Source organism: Chiloscyllium plagiosum, chromosome 16 (genome assembly GCF_004010195.1).
Source record: "Chiloscyllium plagiosum isolate BGI_BamShark_2017 chromosome 16, ASM401019v2, whole genome shotgun sequence".
NCBI classification, from domain to species: domain Eukaryota; kingdom Metazoa; phylum Chordata; class Chondrichthyes; order Orectolobiformes; family Hemiscylliidae; genus Chiloscyllium; species Chiloscyllium plagiosum.
Window position 1 is genome coordinate 53677781 of NC_057725.1, and position 12360 is coordinate 53690140.

The 12360-nt window shown below is 41.5% G+C and overlaps 1 protein-coding gene across 5 annotated transcripts in view; it reads left to right on the forward strand.

Annotated features, from left to right (window-relative positions):
• The window catches only part of LOC122557922 (von Willebrand factor C and EGF domain-containing protein-like), a 326824-nt gene that overhangs the window by 287243 nt on the left and 27221 nt on the right, over positions 1–12360 (forward strand). For 4 of the 5 annotated variants that reach the window (XM_043706141.1, XM_043706143.1, XM_043706145.1 and 1 more), the window contains 4 exons: positions 2193–2286; positions 5844–5926; positions 8322–8427; positions 9510–9941. In XM_043706141.1, coding sequence (XP_043562076.1) covers positions 2193–2286; positions 5844–5926; positions 8322–8427; positions 9510–9941 — 715 coding nt within the window. The remainder of the gene's footprint in view (positions 1–2192; positions 2287–5843; positions 5927–8321; positions 8428–9509; positions 9942–12360) is intronic. The other variant, XM_043706142.1, reaches the window with a different exon arrangement.

The following is a 12360-nucleotide window of genomic DNA, read 5'->3' on the forward strand; positions in this document are numbered from 1 at the left end:
CAGGGGCAGGGGCGGGGGCGGGGGCTGAATGGAGGAGGAGGAGGGATGGACCTTAAACATATAGTGAACAAGAGGGGGATTGCAAGTCAAATAAGGCTGCGGTTCAGTCGCAAGAAATTAATGTTGTTATGAGCTATATATTGAATGTAGTTGATAGACTGATTCACTGTGTAGCCAGCCTGCGTTATGGCTGAATGTTGCATGGAACAAAGTGGTTGTTGTCCCAGATAGAATTAGTGTTCTTAATGACCACGATTAAGGTGTTTTAATCTGAGGTTTACATGTAAACTCAGAGTGGATGTCCCCAGTTTAAGTCATTCTAATAGCAAGCTTTCTGTGTAAATTCTAAAACAAAGAAGGTTATTTGTTATTACAAGCATTGCCTGGATGTTTAAAAATGCAACATCTTACTAATTCAATTTGCACAAAGATTAGATACACTTGAAAACAAAAAGATGCAATTACAGCATGGAATTGTTTCAGTTTTTGTATCAGATCTGTATTTTCTTAGATGTGTTGAAGTTTTCATTGCAGTGAAGGACTTGTAGAGCTTTTTCAGTAAGTTGCAAAGTTTATTGTTGTCAATGCCAGGAGGTTGGTTCTCATGTGATCTTGACGTTGGAACAGATTGGAGAGAGGCCTTCTCCTAATTTTAAGGTGCTGTTGTGAGCAACCTTGGCTGCTCAGTTGGCCAAAGTAGATTCAATGGTTTTGTTGATGGTTTCTCTATGTCTGAAGAGCTGCTTTCTACTTTAAAAATAGGCAACAAACATGATGATCTGACCCAAATTATCTTGTTCCAAGTTCAGCCCATGTTGTGGGCTTTTTTTTTCTAATCATTTATGTGATGTGGACATTGCTGGTTGGCCAGCACTTATATTGCCCATCCCTAGTTACCCTTGAGAAGGTGGTGGTGAGCTGCCTTCTTGAACTGCTGCAGTCCACCTGCTGTAAGTTGACCCACAATGCACTTAGGAAGAGAATTCCAGAATTTTGACCAGGTGACAGTGAAGCAATGGTGACACTCGGCTCCATCTTTAACCAGGTAATGGCTACGGACTCTTGGCCCACAGTGCCAATGCAAAATGTCACGTGGCATGCTGCAACATCTTGACAGCCTTTTGATTTCACTTGTTAAAATGGAGCTTTTAAATTTGTAATACCAATGTTCATGGGCAAGCAAATATTGATCTGATGTTGATGTCAAAGTTTGGTTGCAAATGATCATTTTGTTTCTAATTACCAACTGCCAGATTAGTATCAGAGAATGCTAGTTCTATAAGTTTTATTATCAACATCTTTTTTAATAGAGCTATTTGAATCAGACAAGGGAAGAGAGTTTAAGTTCATATGTTGACTTAAAAAAAAAATCTCGGACCACACAAAAGTTTCAATATCAAAACACACTTTATTTAGATTAAGCCGGTGAGAGATGAAGCCTATAGTCCAGAGTATCAAATAAGATAACCTTGGATGGACTAATGACAGATCTCTGATTTTTAGCAAAAAAGCAGCATATTTTATAGCCCTTATGTGCGTAACAATTTCATATGTTTCAGTTCCCTCACAATGTAATGTTTCTACCTCTAATTAAGTTCTTGTAATTAAAATTAGATGACTAACACATTTTAGTCTTGTTCACATCGGTCGAAACAAAGTTATTGATTTAAATGTTTCTACATCTGGTGCCATTCTCTTGTGTCAAAGCAGATAAAGCAAAAAAAAATTATCAGTATTTTATTCATTGGAGGTGATGACAGTTCCGCCTGAGAAAGAACAGCTACAAGGTTATGTCAAGAGTATTACATTCTTAAATTCATTCTCACGGTTGCTGTGACTGCCATTTTAAAAATGTAAGACAAACTATTATTGCAAGATGGAAACTTTAAATGGAGGCTTTTAACTGTTGGTTCCCCAGTACATTATCACATGGTAATGTTTTGTGATGTTAATGATTCTGTAATTTTTTTCATATTTCCTGTGATTTTTGGAAAATGTTGATTTGTGAGTTTCCATCTCCCCAGTGCATCCCCTTCTACCTCATTCCCTCTCTCTCTCTCTCTCTCTGTGTTACTCCATCTATGTTGGTCTCTTTCTCTCACCTTCTGACTCCACATCTCAATCTCCCTACTCTGTAACTCAGTTTCTCCGTATCACCGTCCTCTTACTCTCTGTCCATCTCTCTCAAACAGTTTGGAGAAGTAAGTTGTGACATTCTGATGTGTGAACCACCTTCCTGTGAGAATCCCTACTCCATGCCTGGTGAATGCTGCCCAACTTGCTCAGGTAAGATCCAACAGTGTTTCAGTCTTAGATCCAACAGTGTTTCAGTACTTATAACTCATAGTGACATTGTGCCTGCATCTTCGTTTCCGTGTTTTACTGTGATCTTACTTGTAAACCATAGGTTGGCAGCCAGCTTTGTCAAACAGCCAACATTGACAAGGAGATTCAAGACCAGATCAGTTTCCATGGAAACAAGGATCTCAAGTCAACAAAAAGTCCAAGTTCACATAGCAGTTGTCATCACTGCACTCCTGTCCCATACTGAATATCAGCAGCACACCGAGCTAGAGAAATTTCATCAGCAAAGTCTCTGCTTTATCTTCCAAATTCTGTGGGAGGACCATTGAACAAATGTTAGACTATTTCTTGTAGTTAGCTCAATGAGCATCCAAATAAAGCTTCTGAAAATCAGCTTCACCAGATGGGGCACTGTGTACAGAAAATCATCTCCACATCAGGTCCTGTTTTCCTAAATCTCGAATGGCCAGTGTTCCAGAGAGAACATGGATCCAGCACATCATATTTTGAATTAATTTCTTGTAGCTGATTCTTTATTGTGTGACATGTTTGTTATGCATCAAATTGTGACTGACTGGTTAAGAAGTGATTCTTTTATTCACTCGTGGGCTGGTTGGACAGCATTTGTTTTTCCCTCCCCAGTTGCCCCTTGAGAAGGTGGTGGTGAGTTACCTCCTTGAACCACTGCAGTCTATGTGCTGTAGGTTAACTCAACAATGCCCTTAGGAAGGGAATTCTAGGATTCTGACTCACTGGCAGTGAAGGAACAGGAACATATTTCCAAGTCAAGATGGTGAGTGGCTTGGAGAGAAACTTACAGGTGGTGGTGTTCCTATGTATTTGCTGCCTACAACCTTCTAGATGGAAGAGATCATTGCTTTGGAAGGTGCTGTCTAAGGATCTTTGGTGAATTTCTGCAGTGCATCTTGTAGATAGTACATGCTGCTGCTACTGAGCATCAGTTGTGCAGGGAGTAGATGCTTATGGATGTGGTGCCAAGCAAGCAGATTGCTTTGTCCTGGATGGTGTCAAGCATCTTGAGTGTTGTTGGAGCTGCACTCAGCCAGGCAAATAGGGAGTATTCCATTGTTCTCCTAACTTGTGCCTTGTGGCTATTAGACAGGCTTTGGGAAGTCAAGAAGTGAAGTACTGTGTCGGGAGTATTCCAGCAAATGTAATGAACTATTGCAATTGCAGGGATTTTTACAGTGGCAATCAGTTTCTGTTGGGAGCAAACATTGGGTCAAGAGTGCACAGTGCTGTCCACTGATCTTACTGCATCTGCTTCTGCACAAGCTGTTTGTAAAATCACCAAGTGGATGATGCAAAGTAGACTGAACTGCAATTAAAATCAATGCCATTGGATTTGACCATTTTAATGCCACTGTTTTCTTGGGTCATTGTGCTGTATGTCCCTAACTTGGGCAGAAAACTGATGGAGAAATACAAATCAGGTTCTTAGGACATACATAGGGCCACTGAGCCACTTTAATGACCTATTAATGGAGCATCTGTCTTTCTGAACAAAACATGGTGAGCAAAAATCAGTTACCTTTCCCCTTTCTATATTCCTTCGTGGGATGTGAGCATCACTATAGTAAGGCCAGCATTGTAACCATTCCCTGATCGTCCTTGAACTGGGTGGCTCACTAGGTGAATTCAGAGGGCAGTTAAGAGTTAAGCATGTGGCTCTGGAGTCACATGTAGGCCAGATCAAGTTAGGTTGGCAGATTTCCTTCCATGATTCTGATGAACCCAGAGAATTTTTTTTTACTTGTTCAATATCCAGATATTACCATGATGCCATCATCTCCCAGCTTGTGAGACCAGGATTAACAAAATGCTCCATGGGGCTTTATGGAACAGATAGATCACTGCTTCCTTGATCTTGCCTCCATTTCTGGATTTGAAAATTTCATCACAGTTCCTTCTGATAATATAGGGTCAAGGGTGTCCTGCAGGTAGGCTGCCTACAATTTCAGTTTTAATCCAGAAAGCTACCTCTGGGCAGCCTTTTTTGAATAGGCAGCTTGCTACATCAATTCTGATGAGGCCAATTTGTTAAAAACTTATGTTTTCACTGTATCTTCCAAATGATCAATCCATTGTTTCAATGACTGAGGAGCAACCAGTGGTTGTAATACCATCCTCCCCTGTCCTCCTAACATGTGACTGGCTCAATGATTTTCATGTATGTAACAGTGTGGCTTAATCTGGTGTGTAACTGGTTCATTGTTGTTTGGTTTGGTTTGTGGTAAGATGGTATCCACACTCCGCTGAGTGACCATGACTCGGCTTTATTAAACCTAATTGCTTACAAGTCATGGTAAGACAGGGCATATTATTGGATCTGAGAGACTCAAGAGTCCAGGTCCATGTGATCTGACATCCAGGTCCATGTGATCTGACAACACTATTGTATTGTTCCTTTTTCATACGCTGAGTGGCTATTCTTAAAGTAGATGAACTCTTTACTTCACATCACTTCTCAATTTCTTCAACGGCTCCATTTTTAACCATCATGAAAAACCTCCGTACTCCCAATTCCCATCTCCCCCACTCCACACGCATATTTTTCACTTGAGGCATCAGTCTCCAATTAGCATTCTCAGCTCTCTTGGAAGTTTTACAGGATGCAAGGCCTCACTTATCATTGTCCGCAGCTCTTCAGAGGATGCGAACATTTCTGGAATGCTATCAGAAACTAGAAGTGCATCATTGTTGTTGGGAGAATAGACTTCAGAATCAGGAGGGGGAAGAAATTCCTGCATAGCTCTGTGGTCTGCAGTATTGCTAAGGTGTTTTCCACAAGACTGCCCCTATTCTGCGGCTTGCTTCTCCCTGACGGTCTTCTTCAAACTTCAAGGAAGATGTCTGCTCTCTTGCAAGAGTGTCTTTTTTAAACATAAGATTAATTAACTACAGGGGACATTCATAGTTCCTCTGGAACTTTCATAGTCAGTTCATAGTTTGTAGTGATCTCTGAGTTCTGAACACCTCTGTGCAAATGAAACATTTTCCCCAAGCTTTTGCTGTGTTCGTTGATTGAGAACAATGGCTGAACTTGTAAGAAATTTGCAATGAGCTTTCCTCTTTGCACCTCAGTTGAAGTTCCTTTTTTGTGAGACAAAAATAGAAATATTGCCAGAAAAGCTCAGCAGGTCCAACAACATCTGTGGAGAGAAATCAGAGTCGAGTGACCCTTCCTCAGAACTTTCTTTTTTATGCTTGATTTTAAGATCTGTCAAGATATTGTGTCTCTCTAAGCTTTTTACCAATTAATCCCAAATTTGTTGAATGAGGGATATCTGATACATTTGTATGCTCTCTCTGCCAGTTACGCAGCCCATTAATTTCTGAATGTTGACCGTTGACATAGTCCAAGTTGGATTTAAGCACTTCCTTTTCCCTGCTTGGCTTTTTATCGCTGTTTGTAGTTCTTTAACTACTTGTTGCTGGATTATTTCATTAATTTCATTTTTTTCTCTAATAATGATAACTTTGTTTTCCAAGCTTTCTTATTTAACTCCTCTCTGTAGTGTGTCTATATGATGGCCAAGTTCTGGAAGATGGAGGATATTATATCTCAGCCACTGACCCCTGTGTCGTCTGTCTCTGTAAGGTAGGTGTTGTCACAGTGAGTGGATGTGATGGATGCAAATGGGTTGTTTTTCTTTCATTGAGAGTGTAGAATGTGAAGACAGAAGTTTAGAAGTCCCAAGCATTGAGTGATATGAAAATGAAAGGAACAATACTTTTCCAAGGTAATAATCCCACAGAATAAATTAACATAAAACACAATTGTGGCTGAAATATTTAAATCATTGATAAAAAGTAGTTGGTCAAATGAGAATGGGATTGGCTATTGATGGGGAACACATGTATCTTAAAAAAACTGAAAGAGCTGCAGGTGCTGGAAATCTGAAACAAAAACAGAAATTGCTGGAAAAGCTCAGCAGGTCTGGCACTGTCTGTGGAGAGAAATCAGAGTTAATGTTTCGGGTCCAGTGACCCTTTCTCAGAACTCCCAAGTAACTAGATTTCTCCTGTACTATTGTCCATGGCTGAACAGTGGGATTGTGAGGATGGGTGAAGGAACTTTGCTTTATTCTCAAACTTAAAGCACCGGTTACACAAACATTTCCTCAGAAGGTGGAATGCAGTTCCCGATAGGTTACATGCCACTCAGAGGAACACTGATGTTTGGATAAATGGCTGCTCATGTTCTTACACAAAGTAGACAACAAGTGCTGGATCAGAGTTTGGTTTAAGGAGACATGAGATATTGAATAGAATCCGAATACCTGGAGGTCCTCATTTCGGTGATCTAGGCGCTACCAAAATGCACCATGTAATTGGTTGTTTCTGACCACCTCACTAGCTTTTCACCACTCTGTTTTGTCCAGTTATTACTCAAGCTGCATGTGGCTGAAGTGTGGCTCCTTGAATGTATGGGTGTATTTTATTCTTCACCTACATGGATTAAGTCGAGCACTAGACATGTGCACAGATGGTAAAAGTTGTCAAAAGGCAAGGGAGAGGGAGGGAGGCAGGCAGTCACCATAATCAGGAGAGAACTTAAATGTAAGAAGCATTAAACGTATTCTGACCTGGGTCTATCACTGAATGAAAGATCAATGTCAGTATTGAAGGCAGAGCGGTCAAGAAGACAATTATAGGCCAAACTGCATTTAGAATTTGTCAATATCTGCTCATAATGAAAGTGATTGCTATTTATAAAAATTATTGATAACAATATTCAGGGCAGCATGGTGGCTTAGTACTTAGCACTGCGGCCTCACAGCACTGGGGATCCGGGCTCGAATTTCAGCCTCGGGAGACTGTTTGTGTGGAGTTTGCACATTATCCCCGTGTGGGTTTCCTCTGGGTGATCCAATTTCCTTCCACAGCCCAAAGATGTGAAGGTCAGATGAATTGGCAATGCTAAATTGCCCATTGTGTGCATGGACGTGTAGGTTAGGGGTAAATGTAGAGTAATGGAGAGTGGGTTTGGGTGGGATACTCTTCGGAGGGTCAGTGTGGACTTGTAGGGCTGAAGGGCCTGTTTCCACTTTGTAGGGATTCAATGAGTATTCACATTTAATGAATGTTTCCTGTTCATTATTGAAAAGGGGGCCTCCACTGGTTATTAAGGCTTAATTGGGTCAGCTTGTATTTTGAGTCAATTCTGTAAAAATAAAGTTGATTTCAAATTGGCTACAGCGCATGAGGATATAAGAGTAGATTTTCAAACAGTTGTTTCGAGGGGGTGCCAATGAAGATTGTTCAGTCACCACACATTTCAGCAAAAGGTCTCATCAAATTGGGTGACTATTATAGAAAATGAGATACCTCATTTTACTGTTTGTTGAATGGAGAAGGTCACAATGAGATGTGGTCTCCTCTCGTAATCTAAGTTCAGCAGTGATCTTTAGATTAGATTAGATTAGATTCCCTACAGTGTGGAAATAGGCCCTTCGGCTCAACAAGTCCGCACTGACCGTCCGAAGAGTAACCCACCCAGACCCATTTCCCTTTGACAAATGCATCTAATGCTACGGGCAATTTAGCGTGGCCAATTTACCTGACCTGTACATTTTTGGACTGTGGGAGGAAACCGGAGCACCTGGAGGAAACCCACACAGACACAGGGAGAATGTACAAACCCCACACGAACAGTCGCCCGAGGCTGGAATCAAACCTGGGTCCCTGGCGCTGTGAGGCAGCAGTGCTAACCACTGAGCCAACGTGCCGCCCTGTGATTTGACCATTCCATGTACAGTGTGAGCTTCTATCCTGAATCTAAAAAAAATCAGAGATTCTAAACCCCCTCTCCCAAACTCTGGGTTGGAATAAAACTTGTGTCACAGATCAGTATTTCACTCGTGTAAGTTATTAATTTGCACCTTGATGTTCAGTTGAGGTTTTGTGCCAATGTTGATCTGTTTGGTGCTGTTCTTGTGTGAGATACTGAGATAGTTTTTCAATAGCATGACTCTCTGCCTCTCCCACCCCAGGAAGGCAATGTAGAGTGTGACTGGAAAGGAGATAGTTGTACAGAGTTGGAGTGTGAAGAGCCTTTACTTCATATCCCTGGCAGCTGCTGTCCCATGTGTCCTGACTGTAAGTACCCTCTTCAGTGGAGCTGGTTGAGGACTGGTCCTCATGATAATTAGTTTTATCAGTAACTTATCGGGGCACAAAATAATTTAAAATGTCAAGTTACATTTTGAAATATGATTTAATTCTAATTGGTATGGAAGGTTTGTGTTATAAAGAAAGGCTGGACAGGCTGGGACCTTTTTCACTGGATTGTAGGAAGTTGAGGGGTGACCTGATAGAAGTTTATAAAATAATGAGGGGCATGGATAGAGTTAATGGTAGTTGTCTTTTCCGTAGGATGGGATTTCAAGAGTAGGAGGCATATTTTTAAGCTGAGGAAAAGGATTTAAAAAAGACATAAGAGGCAATTGTTTTTACACAGAGGGTGGATCACATGTGGAATGAACTTCCTGAGAAAGTGTTGGATGCTGGTACAATTACAACAGTAGATTGATTAGTACATGAATAGGAAAGGTTTGGAGGGATATGGGCCAGGAGCAGGCAGGTGGGACTAGTTCAGTTTGGGATTATGTTTGTCACAGACTGGTTGGACCGAAGGGTCTGTTTCCCTGCTGCATGACTCGATGACTCCATGATCCTTGATCTTTGTCTGAGATGGGACCAAAGGGGCACATCTGAGATCCTAAGTGCAATTCCAAACATAAATTCCGAGCTTAATTTCAGTGTAAGTCCTGACGGTTAGTTTAAAGATTAAAAGGTCCTGAGGTTCTTATAATCTGCTCTAGCTCTGCTACTTCATTGGAAGTGCATCTGAAAAATAATTCCCGCGTGTCAGTGGAGTTTTCAAGCACTTGCTGGTAATTATTGCTGGTGAAACAGGAGCTGATAAACTCCTGTGATAAACTACCATTTCAGTACTTATTCACCCAAATAGTGACTGGGTCATTTCATCTTAAAGCAGTGCAGACAAAGACACATTGAATTTTTCTAGAGGCAGTTAGATTCTATGATATGCTGAAATCATATGGGTATGGAAGGATGGTCTTGATGAAACTGATCAACTGCTTCATTGATATTATCACAAGAGTCATCAACAATTTTTGACCTCTGATTCTATGTCCTGAATTTCCATTCTTTTCCAGTATCTACTGAGAGCTCAGTGTTGTACCCTCCTATCACCGACAATATGATCCCTGAGAAACCGGCACCAACACGGTTCTCCCGAGGACATTGGAGAGCGACAGTTCAGCTTCATCCCTCTGGCCTGGATGGCAGGCTGTTATCTGTGTCTCCTTCAGCCAGTCCCACAGCCAGGCAGCACACCCTGCATCGGATTTTGCTGTGGAGTGTCAGGAGCAAACTAGCGCAGGGATTCACTGCTTCGCCTGAGAGATCTGAGATTGTCACAACACAACAACCAGTGGTTGGACACACCACAGAAATGGACAGGAGCACCGGCAGTATGGACCAGGGGCACTCTGTGACACAGACTGAGCTGCCTTCACCAACAATGGCCAAAACCACTTCGCTAAATGCTTCCAGTTTTCAAGGCAAGATTTTCCAGGAAGACTTGAGTAAGCACAAAGGGAGAGGAAGAAAGAAAAATGTTCAGCTTGGGTGGTACATGGATAATGAGGACCTGAGTGAGGTCAGATCAGGCTACAGGTGTAGAAAAAAGTCAGAGATGGTTGTGAGCTGATTAATGCTGTTAGTGAGCTAACTAGAACATACACTTACACTCATGAACCAAAAAGAAGTGTTCAGTTTGTTAAACACCACTTGCAGGAAATCAAGAGCACAATTGCCTAAACAAGATATTGCTAATATACCAGGTACATGTTTTGAGCTTGTGATAGGATCGTAATGTTGATTGTTCCATTAATTCATAAAGTGCTAAGCACTTTCACTACCTGTAGATTCAAACACTGCTCACTGCAGATGACAGTAAAATCACCTTCACAAAATACCCACTGCTGCAGTCTCAGGCACTGAGTGCAGCACAGAGCGAGAGCAAGATACAAAACCAGACGTAATAATTTAATATTAAAAGAAGCACACAAGAAGAAACAATGTGCTATGAAGCCACTGACATTGACTAAGTGATGCACTCCACGAGAGAGACATGCATTGTTTGATGAGTACTCTCCCTCAGACATAAGAGAACTTCAGCCTAACAGGAACATACTGTCTCTGGACTTGTGTTTTCCCAATTTTTAAGGTTTCCCATGTGGTTTCACTACTCAGTCAATTCTCTCAGAATCTCATCTGCAACTTAACACCACTTCCTATCCTTTCAGTAATGCCATGTCTGCTGCACTTCTTGATGTTGACAGCCTAAATCCTCTGCTTCAACTGAGGCACTGTGTCCTTGATATTGTTTCCTATCTGCCCCCGATAGTGCCTTTTAGATACTTAGTGTGTGCTGAAAGCTGTCTGATATGAATATCATATTTGGAGTTTGGATCTTAGAATAGTAGCAGATGGAGTTGGCTGGTTACTTTTCTGAAGGATTTAAAGGACATAACTAGACAGTAATTTAGATTATTGCAATCTCCCATGTGACTGAGTAGTGAAACCACATGGGAAACCTTAAAAATTGGGAAAACACAAGTCCAGAGACAGTATGTTCCTGTTAGGCTGAAGGACAAGGCTGGTAGGTGTAGGCAAAGCGGGATGATGAGGGAAATTGAGGTTTCGGTCAAAATAGAACTGTATAAATTCAGTAGGAGTATACTTAAGAGGGAAATCAGGAGGACAAAAGGGGGGACATAAGATAGCTTTGGCAAATAGAGTTAAGGACAATCCAAAGAGATTTTACAAATACATTAAGGACAAAAGGATAACTAGGGAGAGAATAGGGCTCCTTAAAGGTCAGCAAGGCAGCCTATGTGTAGAACTGCAGGCGATGGGGGAGATATAAGCAAATATTTTGCATCAGTGTTTGCTGTGGAGAAGGATATGGAAGATATAGAATGTGGGGAAATAGATGGTGACATCTTGAAAAATGTCCATACTATAGAGGACAAGGTGCTGGATGTCTTAAAATGCATAAAAGTGGATAAATCCCCAGGACCTGATTAGGTGTACCCTAGAACTCTATGGGAAGCTAGGGAAGTGATTGCTGGTGAGGTGCTGGAAAACTGGAGATTGGCTAATGTAGTGCCACAATTTAAGAAAGGTAGTAAGGAAAATCCAGGGAACGACAGACTGGTGAGCCTGACATCAATGGTGGGCAAGTTGTTGGAGGGAATCCTGAAGGACGGGATTTACATGTATTTGGAAAGATAAGGACTGATTAGGGATAGTCAACATAGCTTTGTGCATGGGAAATCGTGTCTCAATAACTTGATTAAGTATTTGGAAGAATTAACAAAGAGGATTGATGAGGGGAGAGTGTGGATGTAATTTATATGGACTTCAGCAAGGTATTCAACAAGGTTCCTCAAGAATGAGGCCTCATTCCTAATGAAGGACTCCAGTCCAAAACGTCAATTTTGCTGCTCCTTGGATGCTGTCTGACCTGCTGTGCTTTTCCAGCAACACACTCTCAACTTTGATCTCCAGCATCTACAGACCTCACTGTCTTCTAGCAAGGAAGGTTACCTGTGAGTGAACGGAATCTTGATCAGATGGGCCAATGGGCCAAGGAGTGGCAGATGGAGTTTAATTTAGATAAATATGAGGTGCTGCATTTTGGAAAGGCGAATCAGGGCAGGACTTATACAATTAATGGTAAGGTCTTGGGGAGTGTTGCTGAACAAAGAGACCTTGCAGTGCAGGTTCATGTTCCTTGAAAGTGGAGTCGCAGGTAGACAGGATAGTGAAGAAGATGCTTGATATGCTTTCCTTTATTGGTCAGAGTATTGAGTACAGGAGTTGGGAGGTCATGTTGCGGCTGTACAGAACATTGGTTAGGCCACTCTTGGAATATTGCATGCAATTCTGGTCTCCTTCCTATCGGAAAGATGTTGTGAAACTTGAAAGGGTTCAGAA